This window comes from Leptinotarsa decemlineata, unplaced genomic scaffold (assembly GCF_025532065.1).
Source record: "Leptinotarsa decemlineata unplaced genomic scaffold, Ldec_3_MD MMD2_tig00003798_RagTag_RagTag, whole genome shotgun sequence".
In the NCBI taxonomy this organism is placed as follows: Eukaryota; Metazoa; Arthropoda; class Insecta; order Coleoptera; family Chrysomelidae; genus Leptinotarsa; species Leptinotarsa decemlineata.
Window position 1 is genome coordinate 2,177,096 of NW_027412596.1, and position 15,491 is coordinate 2,192,586.

The 15,491-nt window shown below is 37.0% G+C and overlaps 1 protein-coding gene across 3 annotated transcripts in view; it reads right to left on the reverse strand.

Annotated features, from left to right (window-relative positions):
• Positions 1-15,491, reverse strand: part of nompA (no mechanoreceptor potential A) — a 91,150-nt gene that overhangs the window by 36,340 nt on the left and 39,319 nt on the right. For all 3 annotated transcript variants that reach the window (XM_074178453.1, XM_074178454.1, XM_074178451.1), the window contains exon 3: positions 5,646-5,996. In XM_074178453.1, the coding sequence (XP_074034554.1) occupies positions 5,646-5,996 (351 nt within the window). The remainder of the gene's footprint in view (positions 1-5,645; positions 5,997-15,491) is intronic.

A 15,491-nucleotide genomic window follows, 5' to 3' on the forward strand; every position in this document is an offset into this window, starting at 1 on the left:
AAAATAATTTAATAATGTGGCCCTATGTAATAGTCAGGTGAATCTGATAATTAAAATATTATTTCAACAAGCCATGTTGTTAGGTTAGGTTAGGTCTAAAGTGAGTGGGTCTATATCGTATAGGTATTGGTTCACCATCGTTATTCATAATATTATTATGTTTACTTATGTATACACTCTCTGTTGTTGTTAAATTCTCTAACTAATCATAATGAACTAAAGTCTATGGACTGGTTTTGTTGCAAATTTGATGGATTACTGCTGATTTTTCTGGTCTTTCATAATTTGGGTGTGCTAAGTGTTCCTAATGTCTCATTTTGAAAAATCTTTTAGTCTGTCCATAATATGCATCGGAGTCCTTACATGTAATTTCCTTAATTCCGGGTTATTCCAAATTCTTGACTGTCCTTTGGATTTCTAGAAGCTCTGTAGATTTTGATTAAGAAAGAGTAACAACCAAACACTGTGGGTTAAATGGGTAGGATGAAAACAATATTTCACAATTTACACAACGCTAACATTTAATACTAACAGTTTATTGGTAAATTTGATTGTTTTAGTTTATTGATTTCTAGGGATTTTAGCAAGGATCTCTGCTGAGGAAGAAATTCAGAATCAAGAATTATTCTTCTTCAACTACTTATTGAATACATTTTGCTTACAATTAATATTTTATGGTATTTACTTCGTGTTAAAATATATCTTTTAACTAAGAATTACCAATATTGTTCAATTATGTTTTGTAGCTACTGTTATTATAAAATAAATTGTGAAATAGTTTGATACACCAGTTCGACTGAAGAAGCTACTGTGTAGCGATACGCATGTTCAGTGAAGTTATGAGTGGAAAAATTGTTTTGGTTACCATGTTGATAATTTTCATCAAGTAACGGGTCAGTTAATAATATTGTATTCTTGTTTATCTACTTGGGTTGATCTATTATTGTGGTTACAGCAAAGTTTGATAATGCAAAATATGAGTTCAATGAAAATCACACTTCGGAGAGAGATATGAGAAATCGAGCCAATGGATAACTGGTACCGACCTAACTTGATGAATGAGCTTATCGTCACTTCGCTCAATTTACTCATTCATTTATATTCAATGGCACTGTAAACTCTGTTAAAATGTACCATTCCATAACGATACTTTCATCATATTTTGAGTCATTCACTTTGCAAGTTATTTATTTTATCATGTTTCATGTTATCAATCATATTAAAGAATTGGTTCCGGTTACGATTTTTTTCATATCATCACGTATCACTTCTACTTTTTCGAATTGAATCTTTTCCCAAAATTGAAAATTGGAGTAATTTATTTTTATTATTTTCTGTATGTAATTCGAAACAATTCAAACGAATCATAACTTCATGAATTGCTCATTATTTCACGTTTTCGAATTAAATTGTGATAGTATTGACTGATTCATAAACAATAATAATAATTGATGTTATTATTTTCTTTTACTATATCAATATATCTCACAATGGAGGTAATGAAAGAATAGTGGTATTACTATTATCTAAACTTCTTCTGATTTACTGAGTGGGATCTTTTTAGATAAGAATATACTTGATAACAAGCAATACAAAATTGTTGAAATATTTCAAGGTTTCGACCTAAGACTAAATTTCATTTCATAAAATAGAATACAATGACTTCAATATTTCCATATAAAGAAGTTCATATCAAGTAATTTTCTGAGACTCGTTTCAGTGTTGACTTAGAAAATTGCTTGGAAAATTCGGAGACGGCTGGTAAAGGCTTTTTTCCTATCAAACAAAAAGTCTCCCCAAGTGATATTGAATACGATTTACTGAAGAAAACGTAACCAATACCGAACATACTATGTGAATCAAACATGGAATATCATAAAACTGACTACTGAAACTCGAAAGAAGTTAAAACAAAAACAAATTTCTCAGCTCCAGTAGGCAATATTATTTTTGAGTGAGATAATACAACTTTCAATAAAGTGTACGATAGAGATTTTTTTTGAATGCCCGAATAACCATTAGTTAGCTTTTTTATAGTGAGTCCCATTTGATATGGAAGAAGCCATATAAGACATATATTTTTTAACCGATTGATTTTTCTGGTCATCAGCTAGAACACGAGTTTTCGTTTACAAAGTCAACTTCTATTGATTTTCAATATCGAAAATCGAAAAACAAAGCTCTGTTACGCCAGCGACGCAAAGTATGGAAATCGCATTTACAAAATGCCAAAATTAGGTACTTTTAGGTGCTTTCTAGGTACCGAAATCAAAAATTGGGTGCTCTGTAACTTACACCGCAACTCAATACTCAAAGTTGCGTTACTAGCATTATTTAATGCTGATTAATAAACAAAAGCTTCAATTTCGCTAAACAACAGATCTAAGAATCAGGTCTCTCGAAAACCAGGACGAATGCTCAATCAGGTATAAACTAAGCGTGGTAATAAAGTGCTAATTAGGTGCTTGCAAGAAATTAAGATGAAAACAACCGTGAATAAGCGAAAAAAAATCTGGAAAAAAGCTAACAATATGCAATAAAGTCTTGAAATCCTCGTAAACTTATACATAGACGATTAAAATAAAGTGCTAATAAAGTGCTCACTAGATATTCATAGTAAACCTAAATTCTATAATGCCTATGGGGCTCAAGGACCTGAAAACCACCATGACAGATGTACTGAGTTCTTATAGTACGTTCCTCAATGAATGAGATCAAGAAAAAAACTTATTAATACAGCATGGTTTTCACTATGAAGGGTTTTACAAAAACCGCGACACGTGTTTCGTTATACAATAGATTCCTCAAGCAGTTAGTTTGTGCTCCTCAATTTTAATAATTTAATATGATGTGAAGAATCCTACGTCATCATATATGTCAGAGAAGTTGGTGAAACTTTTTTATCAGTGGTAGTTCATTTTGTGTACGAACGAACATTTGAAGTTGAATAAAATGCTACAATAGTCCAGTTGATTAATCCAATATAAATTTGTACCCAAGATTTAAAATTATTTGATAACAAGCAATTGAATTTTCGAAAATAATAAGTCGTCGAGAAAGTATTAAATAATTAACGAATAATTAACGAATTATTTCCTACGAAAGTACGAAATAATTAACAATACAGAAATTACTTGAATTATTTATCATATTGTACTATTGTACATCGCGTTTCTAAAGTCATAAGGGCGTATCTCAAACTATACCCCCATTTGGCCTTGCAGTACCAATTTTCATCAATTATAATCTAAAAATAGTTCTATCACACTAATTGATTGGAAAAAATTGAATTAAAATTTTTGTGCACCATATGCACCATATGCAGAAAATCAATGAGTTTGTTCCTAAATACCTATTTTATTTTGATGTTTTGTTATTTGATGTTGAAGAATACTGAGTTTTTGTTACAATACAGTATAATTCTGAGTAATTCTCGGTGTTAACATAAAATAAAAATAACTTAGCACCAAAAACTTCGAAATTTATTTTACTCTTCAAAAAAAATTATCGTTTTAGCAATATTTCTTTCGTAGTCCCCATTTAAAAAAAATGGGTAAAAAAATAAAACTTCGCTTGGATGGCCATGACTTCAAATCTAGACGTATTTTTCAATGCTGAACAACTTTTTGAAAAACATATCCCAACATATCCCAAAACATATCAAAAGAAGCGTACTTTACTCCAGTATCAAAATCAAATTTTTGAAGGCTCCCCTATATTACGTGTGTTTTACTGTATTTTGTTGGTACGTGTTTAGTTTTAGGGGATGCACAAACTTTTATCAGGAATAACATTTTATCGGAAAACTCTTAATAAATAAGTTTCCCATAAGGTGCATACTTTGGGAATGACTCTGTATATTAAAACTGAAGTATCAATTTTTTTCAATTTTTTCAATTCCTTTTGCAAAACTCAAAATTCAATTACATTTTTCTCAATCAATTTGTGCAATAGAACTTTTTTAAAATTATAATTAGTGAAAAAAACTTAAAAATACCGATCCCTTGCAGCAGTAATGAGATGTTCATTTTGACATATTGTTGATTCAGTTATTGCAACTTGCTCAACTGACAATATTTTCTCATTTTTCTCAATTTATGAAATTGATAATTTTGTATTGAATTTATCTAAAGTAAATTCGAATCAGTCATGGTAGTTTTCAGGTCCATGAGCCCCATATTGTAAACCTAGATTATGAAATCTAGGTTTACAATAAATATCTAGTAAGCACTTGATTATCACTTTATTTTGATTGTATATGTATGAGTTTACGAACATTTCAAGACTTCATTGTATATTGTTAAATTTTTTTCTCAAATCAGGTATCCCGAATTTTTTCCGCTTATCCACGGTCGTTTTCATCTCAATTTCTTGCAAGCCCTAATTAGCACTTTATTACCACGCTTAGTTTATACCTGATTGAGCATTCGCCCTGGTTTTCGAGACACCTGATTCTTAGATCTGTTGGAAGCTTTTGTTTATTAATTAGCATTACATAATGCTAGCAACGCATCTTTGAGTATTGAGTTGTGGTGTAAGTTACAGAGCACCTAATTTTTGACTTCGGTACCTAAAAAGCACCTACAAAGTACCTAATTTTGGCAGTTTGTAAATGCGATTTTCGTACTTTGCGTCGCTGGCGTAACAGAGCTGGAAAAATAGCGTTTTTTTCAATATGGCCGTACTGGCTTCACATGGTTTTCAAATGGCCTCTGTCATAATTACGTCAAAAATAATTTTGCGGAAATGACTCTCAAAACATATGCCTTATGAGTTCTTGTGCATAGTCCCACTCGATTCATTTTGTTTGAGACAGTGTCATGAAAAATCGAGTGGAATTAGGTCAGGTGATTTAGGTGGCCTTCCCATTGATCTACTACTCCATCCTATCCTAAACTCTGCAAGGCAGATCAAGGTACTTTCGATTTTTTGTACTTTGCAAGGTCTATTTCATGTACTCAACAATCATTCAACTGCAAATATTAATTTTTTGTTCCTGCACGGAATAGTTCATCGATAGAGTCCGATAATGCATTCATTCAAAATTGTGGGAAATTTGCGGACATGATGTTGCCGCCAAAAAGTAAAGGTTCTTTTATTGTCTCATTCAGAATTGCACTGAGTTGAAATTTTCAGTGGCCCAATACTGATTATTTTTTATGAAACCACTCTAGTTATTATGAAACTAGCTTCATCTCCAAAAAAAATCTTCAAAAAGTATCCGTAATTGAGTCTTTGTGTCTATAAACTAAATATCAAAGGTTTTTTCCAGAGAATGAATAAATTCTGGTTTGAATGGCTTCATATTGTTTTCTTTAGACATCGCCTAATATTCTGTCTAGGTGAGTTCAAATATGAGCAACCTACTATTATTTGGATTATTTATATAGTTATCTAATATAGTATGATGTTTTTGAATCCATGCATATCTTTGAATGTCAAATTAGGTTTTGTGTACTTCTTTTTCAAAACATTTCCTTAGTATCGAACAGTTAGAATACATACAGTCAGGCCCACATGTTTCAAATAGTTGTAGAGAATTTCCTTATAGTACCTTGAAGACAAATCGAATATATTTCGAAACGTGTTAAATAAATTAATAGTAATTCTTCCCAAACCAAAATGATAATGTCAAATACTCTTACATGTAATGCAAACTTCAGTGAAATGAACGCTATTTGGCACAAGCATAAGGCTGCCGATACCCTCCGGTCTTGCGGATTCCGCTGTGAGATAACAAGTGCTTTCTTCGTAATCCGTTCCTCCACCGTACGTGGCTATTCGACTTCCTGGTTGAAAATCGAAAGAAGAGCAAGCTCTGACTATATTGTTTGAAGATCTATCACGCAAACACAAATCTTGACATTTTTCCAAAACCATAAACGGTGGAGCACTGTCTCTCACGATATCGTCATCAAAACCTTGCAGTTGGATGTTTGGTAGCCTTTCGTACATTACTTTTCCATTCATTGATCCAGAGCCGCATGATGTTTGGGCTGAAACATTAAATGGAATCATTTCAAATAACTTGCTATTCCAATTCTCTTCTGATTCATATAACTATTTAGGGAGATTTTTTTTTATTTAAATGATAATATATTGTAATTTCTCCAATAAGAATCATGAAATACAAATCAATCAACAGAATTTAAACTAAATGAATGGAAAGAGAAAAAGGAAGAAAACACCTCGAAAGTGCTGCTTCGTTCCCGCCTGTTCATAAAAGTGGACATATGCCTCCCCACTCAAACCGATTTTGGTGAAATTGTGGACACGTGTGAATCGTTGTATTCATGCCACGTGTCACTATAAGGGTGTCTGCAATATGCTGTATAATGCCCGTTGTAAGTAGTCCCACTGTAATTTGAAAGAGCATATAGATTATAACGACAAGGAGCCACATTGTCTGCTGCATAATTGCTCATATGTAATCCTTCTAAAGAAAAGTCAATGGCAACATTCACTTTCCATTGGAGATAATCTTTTTAAATGAATTACTAAAATACAGTTGATAGGGTCTTTGTGCATTTTCTTCTTTTCTTGCACCTCAAACACGTTGGTTTTTCATCTTCATCCAGAGTTTTCTCTCTTGTGAAGAACTCCAAGCATTGTGACAAACTCAATTGGCCAGTTTTTTGTGTTATGGGGAGAGACAAATCCCAGAAAGGATCGAAGGTTACTGATGAGTGTCCACAATGTGTGCACATCATAGTGGATTTTAATTGACCAATAATGTCTACAATCTTAAAGTTGTTCATGGTCAAATATCTCAGCCAGGACTCTTGCGTTTTTTCGCTGTCGCTTAATTTTTCGTCAATCTCCGTTAAGATCGATTTAGGTTTCTCAGTAATTCTATTGAGGTCATGACGTAAACCTTTTGGAAGATGTATAAAAAAATTAAGGAGAAATATATATTTCAGTGATGAATAATTGCCCCCAAATCTTCATTTACAAAATTGAAAGATTTAATCAAGGCTTTTTCCTGAAATCTCAACTTTTCGCAATTTCTATAAAAATGATTTCTATAAAATATGATTTTCTGTTTAGTTTCAGAAGACGCTTCAGTTGATACGGCACATGATATTGTCAAAAGAATCGCATAAAAAATTTACAGGCAGAACCACAATAGGCGGATACCGTATCAAATTCCCCCTAAGTGAAGTTGTATTCCCACTCATGTGAGAAAGTAACTTGGAACAACCGTCTCTAAAAAACTTCCAAATGCCACACACTGGGGCCAAATATTCCAATTGTTGGCAGGAACTCCATGAAGGAAAAGAAGCAATCGAAGTCAAATAACACACGATTGTAAAGTTGAATGTCTGCAGGCAATACGTGTTGGAGCTCAGATCTAGCAGGCGTTCTGTTCAACTTGATTTGACGATAGCTATTTTTGCAGCTGTGTAAGTTGTCAAACCATTGCATCGTAAATTTGTGTTGTTAGAACTCTGAGCATTAATAAAAATTTGATTTTGACATAGAGTGTTTATACACAGGTTAGTCTATTGACTCATAATTATAATTTGTTTGATATGCAAGCAATTTTGAAAATATTACCAAAATCACTAGGAGGATCAATTTTTTCCAATAATTCAAAGTTCAATTATGATTTTAGTTGTAATTAGAGCAAATCATGTTTCCAATTATCATTCTCGAATGATCTTTGTAGCATGTAATCACATAATAACAAAAAAAATGTTGCACTTATTTGCTCTGGTTGAAGACAATATAATTTGAAATTAACAATACCAATTGTCAGTTTGAGAAATATCGTTTTTTGTTGTTTCTAGGAGCGGGTTCTTCAGAAATATGTATAACTAGAAGGGAATTATTCAATAAAATGAATGGTTCTGGTTATTCAAAATCAGAAGAGCGAGTGAACGCCTTGAAAAATTTCGTCGAAATGCGTACAAAGTGTCCAAAACAAGGTTTACCGGCACTTCATAAAAAATTTCGTTCTTTGCCCTGGATTTCAAGAAAAGATGGTAGAGATCTAATCGAATTCATGACAGATTTGTTATGAAAAACGAAAACTGGCTGAATACTCCAATAAGTTTTCCAAATTTTATCATTTCATCTAAGAAAGCAGGTAGACCTCAAATTACTTTCAGCGCATCTTCAGAGAAAACAAAATGCCAAAAAACCGAGTGCCTGAGAAAAACCTTTCTCGCCTGAAGAATTATCTTTCGCCTCTCATATGAGTTTGCGATGTTCTGGTCAAGTTGCAGCAGCAAGTGTGGTGAAGGATGTCACTCAAACAACTCCGACGCGGGGAAAGAAGATTAAAACGGCTTTCAAGTCTAATAGTGTACCCAAAAAGCTACAACTCACAGAAGCAGAGGCCCTGGCTATGTATGTTGAAGCTCAACTGACAAGACACCATATAATATAATAAGAGAGCAAGATAAGGAGAGATTTCCATCCTATAAGAAGATCCAAGCGGCGAAAAAGGAATGTTATCCTAATAAGGACAGCATTATGGTAACAGAGACTTCTGCTGAAGTACAACTGCAAGCTCTTCTCAATCATACCGCTTCACGCCTCCTTGATGCTCAGCACGCAGTTTTGAGTAGCAAGACACCCAAGACCTTTCACAAATTGATTTTGATTTGTAAGTAGGGTTTTGATGGGTCAGGACAAGCAGAATATAAACAAAATTTCGACAGTGATCTAAATACCAGAGATGCAAATATTTTCATTTCCTCTCTTGTACGTATTAGACTGATATCGAAAAACCTCAGAACAACAGGACATTATTGTTTGGCAGAACACAAGAAGTTCCTCTACACGGTATTGTAAACCAATAAGATTTTAGTTCCAACAACCCAAGAATTATCCAGACGGGAAAGAGAATATTGTTGAGTCTCATCTCAATTATTATATTGATAGTACAATTTTTATTAAATTCACATTTTATTATTTTTATCATATTGCGCCTTTTAACGGGATTGAGTTATAAAATACCAAGCCGTAAGATTAGTACTTCGAAATTCTTAAGCATTTGAATTTTAATTAGATTTTATACCTAAGATTGTATCCCTCAAAATCCTTAAAAGCTTATAAATGGCCAGCTTATCTATTGCTCCGTAATCCATCACAAATCTAGAGAAATATTTGAAATTAGTAGAATTATGAAAGGACCCTATTGTATTTGCTCTCTTGGGTTTTTCTAATATTACACAAAGGATTAAGTCTGGTTCTGTAATATTTCTTTCATGAATATTTCCATCTAGCTGTAGCAACTGAAAAGGTTGGCATCTGTGAATCTTTTCATCTGTGGGGTGGGCCTTTTCAAATGTCTACCCAATGAGGTGCCTTCACCCCTGAATTATTCTCCTACCATAGTAAGTTGCTCAAATCTCAGTTCGATATTGTAAATTTAAAATTAAGTTAGTATAAGTTGAACCTTTGTAGAGAACAGTTGAAATAAACACTTGTCTGTGCTATCTTCGCATTCCTTTTATTTGACACAAGACTTAGTGCAAGCCTTGTGTGTAACTTAAATACGGACGATACGTCAAAACATTGGTCCTTCGAGCCGGATAGTGTAAAAATAATCAGTGTTGTTTCTATAATCTGGAAAGCAGTAAGCTTTAGTCATCGCAACTTCGCTGTAATTGCACAGTGATCATCCATATTCATTTGTGAGTCATTCATCGAAAGCCGCAGGTTCGCGCAACATATCAGAGTCGAAAAAACCATCCAGTGTTCATCGACAACTTGAAGAAAATTATTGCAATTTTCATCAATCATCATTCATTTGCTGACACTCCGACGAGTTCCGACCAGTTCCCGGTTCCAATAGTCAATCATAATCTTGCCGAGTCAAGTTCAATTACAATTGGACAACAACAGTATCAGGAGATACATATTCAGCGTGCAGGTAAGTCAGTTGGTACCACCTGAAATATACTTTTTCCATAACTCCTTTTTACTTTATCGCATCTACTTCGTACCGTATTGTTATATACCATAATAAGATTCCAGTAATTGTATTAAAATGGCAGCGGAACAAATCAAAGCCTTGAAAAACAAACGCGCAGGTGCTAAACGATCGTTAACCAGGTATTCAAATTTTCTTAAAGCATTTGATCCATCTAGGGATTTTCCCGCTCTGGAAAAGAGATACAAGGAAATTGAAACAACTCGCGAAAAATTTGAAAGCGCTCAATCAGAGCTCGAATCGCTCTGTGAGCTTAGCGATGAGCATCACGAGTATGGAGATGAATTCGAAGATCTATATTTTGAAACCTATTCAATTGCTACGAACCTTTTATCTAACCGATTGCTTGAAACTACTGTCACAGCAACTCCTATAGATAGTCAAACTAACAATATTGCCAACCCTGACACTCAGGTTAATGTCGATTCAGCACTCACTAGTACCGTTTCATTACCATCCAATGTCAACCCTGCGTCAGTAAGCGCAGATCAGCCTCAGCAATCAATTACACAGCAACAACAGTTTGCTTCTGTTATTCCAAGCTCGCAACTTAGCGCAAACCTACCAACCATTGGTCTTCCTACATTTGATGGATCCATTAATACATGGTTGGATTTCCGTAACTTGTTTACTTCTTTAATCCATGAAGAGCCTAGTATCCCGCCTGTTCATAAGTTATTTTATCTTAAAGGCTGTTTACGCAAAGATGCCGCGCGAGCGATATCATCTATGGACTTGTCGGCTCAAAACTATCTCATAGCTTGGAATTTACTTAAAGAGCAATACGATGATCCAAAATTCATTCGCGATAGCCATATAAGTACACTACTAGACTTACCTAGTATATCGAAAGAATTTTCAATGCGAGAATTCGTAGATGGCATCCAAACAAATATTCGGGTTCTTCAGACGTTGGGAGAACCCATCGATCAGTGGAATTCAATTTTAGTTTTAGTATTTCGAAGAAAGCTTGGCGAGCGTCTCCAAGAGCGTTGGCAAGATTACAGCATTGACATTCCTAACCCAACACTTTCGCAGATGCTCACATTTCTCAACCGGCACGCTCGTCTGGAGGGTACTAAATCTCATAATCAAGCACCGTTAGTCAAACCGCATATATCTCGAGAAAGGGGTAAGATTGCTTACCAAAAGGCGGACTCACGCCCTCAGAAGGTCTACATGGCTGCTACTTCGCCAAATAGATGCCTTCATTGTGAAGGTGATCATTGGATATACTATTGCCCTGAATTCCTTACACTTACGCCAAAACAGCGTCATGAAATTGCCAAAACGAGTAATTGGTGCAATAACTGTCTTCGCAAAGGTCATCGATCAACTCAATGTTCCTCTAGTAATTGCCGCACTTGCAATCGGAAACATCACACTCTATTGCATTTCGACAGCAACAAGCCAGCAGCTCCTGAAACTTCACCGTCGACAGCGGCTGCATCTTCCACTTTAACTTTACACACTCGCGTTGCTTCGGAAGCTGTTCTAGCCACAGCGCTTATTGATATAGTTAACATGCATGGTAAAACTAAAACATGCAGAGTCTTTCTTGACGCAGGCTCTCAGGCTCACTTCATTACTGAGAGCGTCGCAATGTTCTTGAATTTAGATTGCAAACCAGTAACAATCGCAGTCTCAGGTCTTGATAATACATTAACTACCGTGAACCAGGCTACTACAGCAATTATAAAATCTCGTCACAACAAATTTCAAAAGACAATCGAATTTCTTATTGTGCCTCAAATCAGCGCTGCTATGCCATCTATCACTATTGATCCTTCTTCCATAGAAATTCCAAAAAACATTCATCTGGCAGATCCCGAGTTCTACAAGGTGTCGCCAGTAGACGCTTTGATCGGAGTGAAGCTTTTCTATAAGCTTCTGAGCATAGGTCAGATATCTCTGAAAAATCACCCAAACGCTGTGCTACAAAAAACACAGCTGGGGTGGATTATAGCAGGGGAATTGAGAAATCAACCCTCATCTCGAAGCATCGTTTGCCATCTCGGCCATCATTCACCATCGTCTCAGCAAAAACTTACTCGGTTCTGGGAAATTGAAGAACTGCCCTCGTCTAAGGCCCTTTCTCCAGAAGAAGAAGCTTGCGAGGAGCATTACAAACTTCACACTTCGCGGAATGATTCCGGAAGATATGTAGTAAAATTACCTTTCAACGACCAAATTAAAAATTTGGGTACATCTTATTCAGCGGCCCTCAGGCGTCTCCATATATTAGAAAACAAGTTTTCTAGGAACCCTGAGCTGCAGCGTGACTATTCAGCGTTTTTAGCTGAATACAAGGATCTCAATCATATGTCGATAATCCCGGAGCACGAGAACAATAGTGTCGGTTTTTACCTTCCCCATCACGCCGTGTTTAAGCAAGATAATGTCACCACCAAGATTCGTGTCGTGTTCGATGGATCAGCAAAGTCTTCAACCGGTATCTCACTAAATGATACCTTAATGGTTGGTCCCAAGCTGCAGGATGACTTGTTTGTTATCTTGACTCGGTTTCGGTCTCACATATATGCATTTACCGCTGACATCGAAAAGATGTATAGGCAAATTCTCGTCGACCCAATTGACGCTCGTTATCAAAAAATTGTCCATCGGGACCATCCACGGGCTGTCATTAACACCTTTGTCCTCAATACTCTTACTTACGGTACAGCTTGTGCATCTCATTTGGCTGTTCGATCCTTGTACCAGCTAGCACAGGACGAAGGTCATCTATACCCTTTAGCGGCTGTAGTTCTGACTAGGGACTTCTATGTTGATGACGTCCTCACTGGTGCCAACACCCATGAGGAGGCGTCCTGCTTGCGAGATCAGCTCGTCGAGCTTTTGGGGAAGGGAGGTTTTAACTTGCGCAAATGGGCCTCAAATGAACCCTCTCTTATTGTCAATGGTGCCGAGCATCCCACTTCTACGCATATGTCTCTAGACCCCGAAGCTTCCATCAAAACTCTCGGTATACGGTGGAATGCTCGGAAAGATACGCTATTTTACAGCGTAAACATAGTAGCGCAAGGATCACACACCAAGCGAAGTATCCTTTCCCAAATTGCTAAATTATTTGATCCACTGGGTTTGCTAGGCCCAGTGATAGTATATGCCAAAATAATTATCCAACTTTGCTGGAAGTCTGGGGTTACCTGGGATGAATCAGTCCCTCAAAACATACATGATATGTGGATCGCATATCAGAAACAACTTCCACTCCTGGAAAAATTACTCTTTCCTCGTTGCCTCGTTAGCCCGAACGTTGTAAGTATTCAAATGCATGGATTCTGTGACGCGAGTGAAAAGGCCTACGGGGCTTGTATTTATTTGCGCACCACAAACAGCGAAGGTATTGTGCGAATTACTCTCGTATGTTCTAAATCTCGCGTAGCGCCCGTCAGCACGGTAAGTCTACCTCGCTTAGAGCTGTGCGCTGCAGCTTTGTTGGCAAATCTTTATTGTACTGTGCAAGAGTCACTTTTGATGCCTATTAACGAGGTTCATCTGTGGTCAGATTCCACAATTACCCTACATTGGCTGCAAACAGCCCCTCATCGACTCAAAACTTTCGTAGCCAACCGCGTGGCAGACGTTCAGCGGAAAACTTCAAGCTGTCGTTGGCGCCACCTTTTTTCTCATGACAATCCCACCGATTACATATCTCGTGGCCAGCTGCCTAGCGAATTCATTCGAAATGGTTTATGGTCACAAGGCCCTTCTTGGCTGCCTCTAGAGTCAAGTGCGTGGCCCGAAGGAGCTTTACAATTAGTCGAGATTCCCGAGTTAAAAACAAGCTCTGAAAAAATAACTGCTTATATCGCTTTAAATTCAACGGGGGCAAGCATTCTGGAACGATATAGCTCATTCGGTAAATTACAGCGCGTAGTGGCATATATTCTACGATTTATCTTCAACACGCGTAATAAAAACCAGCCTCGTCGCGAAAACTTATCATTGAAGGATATTTCGGAGGCTCATACGCTAATTATTAAGCTTATTCAGTGCTCGACATTCTCAAAAGAAATTAATTGCCTCAAGAGAAACGAAAGTATTTCCACGAATAGCCGGCTAATCCCGCTCAACCCCTATCTCGATGATGTCGGCTTACTCAGGGTTGGTGGGCGACTTCAACTCTCGGAGCTACCAGAAAAAACTCGGCACCCTATATTGCTGCCCAGCTCTCATCACGTAACAGATATACTTATACGCGAAGAACATCAACGTCTCGAGCACGCAGGTACCCAAGCTACCCTCTATTCTCTCCGTCAAACCTATTGGATTGTTAACGGTCGTAATACCGTGCGCAAGGTACTTCATCGTTGTATACGATGCTTTCGTGCTAAACCCCGCTTGGCTGATCACGGCTCCGGCATTCTTCCTCAAGCTCGGGTATTAGCTTCACGACCGTTCCTGAAAACAGGAATTGATTACTGTGGCCCTCTATTTATAAAAGAGAAGCGATACCGCAATCGAAACAAGATAAAGGTTTATGTAGCTATATATGTATGCATGGTCACCAAGGCCGTACATTTAGAATTGGTGTGCGACCTCACCACCGAGGCTTTTTTAGCTAGCCTTAGGCGTCTTTTTGCCCGACGGGGAAAATCCATAGAGATTCACTCTGATAACGCGGCTAATTTCGTAGGAGCTAATCGTGAGCTTCAAGAGTTATTCGAATCCACAGATCATAAAACTGATATGCAAAAAATTATTGAGCATGAACGTATAGTTTGGCATTTTATACCACCCAGAGCACCTCATTTCGGAGGGCTTTGGGAGGCCGCCGTGAAATCTTTCAAGTTACATTTGATTCGATCTGTTGGCGACACACTATTAACTTACGATCAATTGGAGACATACGTTGTCGAAATAGAAGCGATATTAAATTCCCGACCACTTTCCGCCATGTCTTCCGACCCTAACGATCTCCTTCCTTTGACCGCTGGTCATTTCCTCATTGGTGGTCCACTGACTTCCTTTCCACAGGAAAATTTGGCGGACCTTCCTGCAAACCGCCTCTCAGCTTGGCAGCACGCTCAGAAGCTGAAACAGCACTTCTGGAATCGATGGCATCATGAATATCTCAACAATATCATCAGTCTTCACCGTCAAACCAAAGGACCTAAACTTCAAGTTGGCGATCTAGTTATCATGCATGAAGACAATCTGCCACCATTGGCCTGGGCCGTTGGCCGCATCATAGCTGCACATCCGGGTCCGGATGGCGTCATACGAGTTGCAACCGTGAGGACCAAGAACGGCGAATATAAGCGGTGTAGCAAGAAACTATGCCCACTGCCGATAGACTAGCGGTTCCCTAATGCTCTCATTTCTTTGAACTCAGTAGTTCAAGGGGGGCGGCAATGTTGAGTCTCATCTCAATTATTATATTGATAGTACAATTTTTATTAAATTCACATTTTATTATTTTTATCATATTGCGCCTTTTAACGGGATTGAGTTATAAAATACCAAGCCGTAAGATTAGTACTTCGAAATTCTTAAGCATTTGAATTTTAATTAGATTTTATAC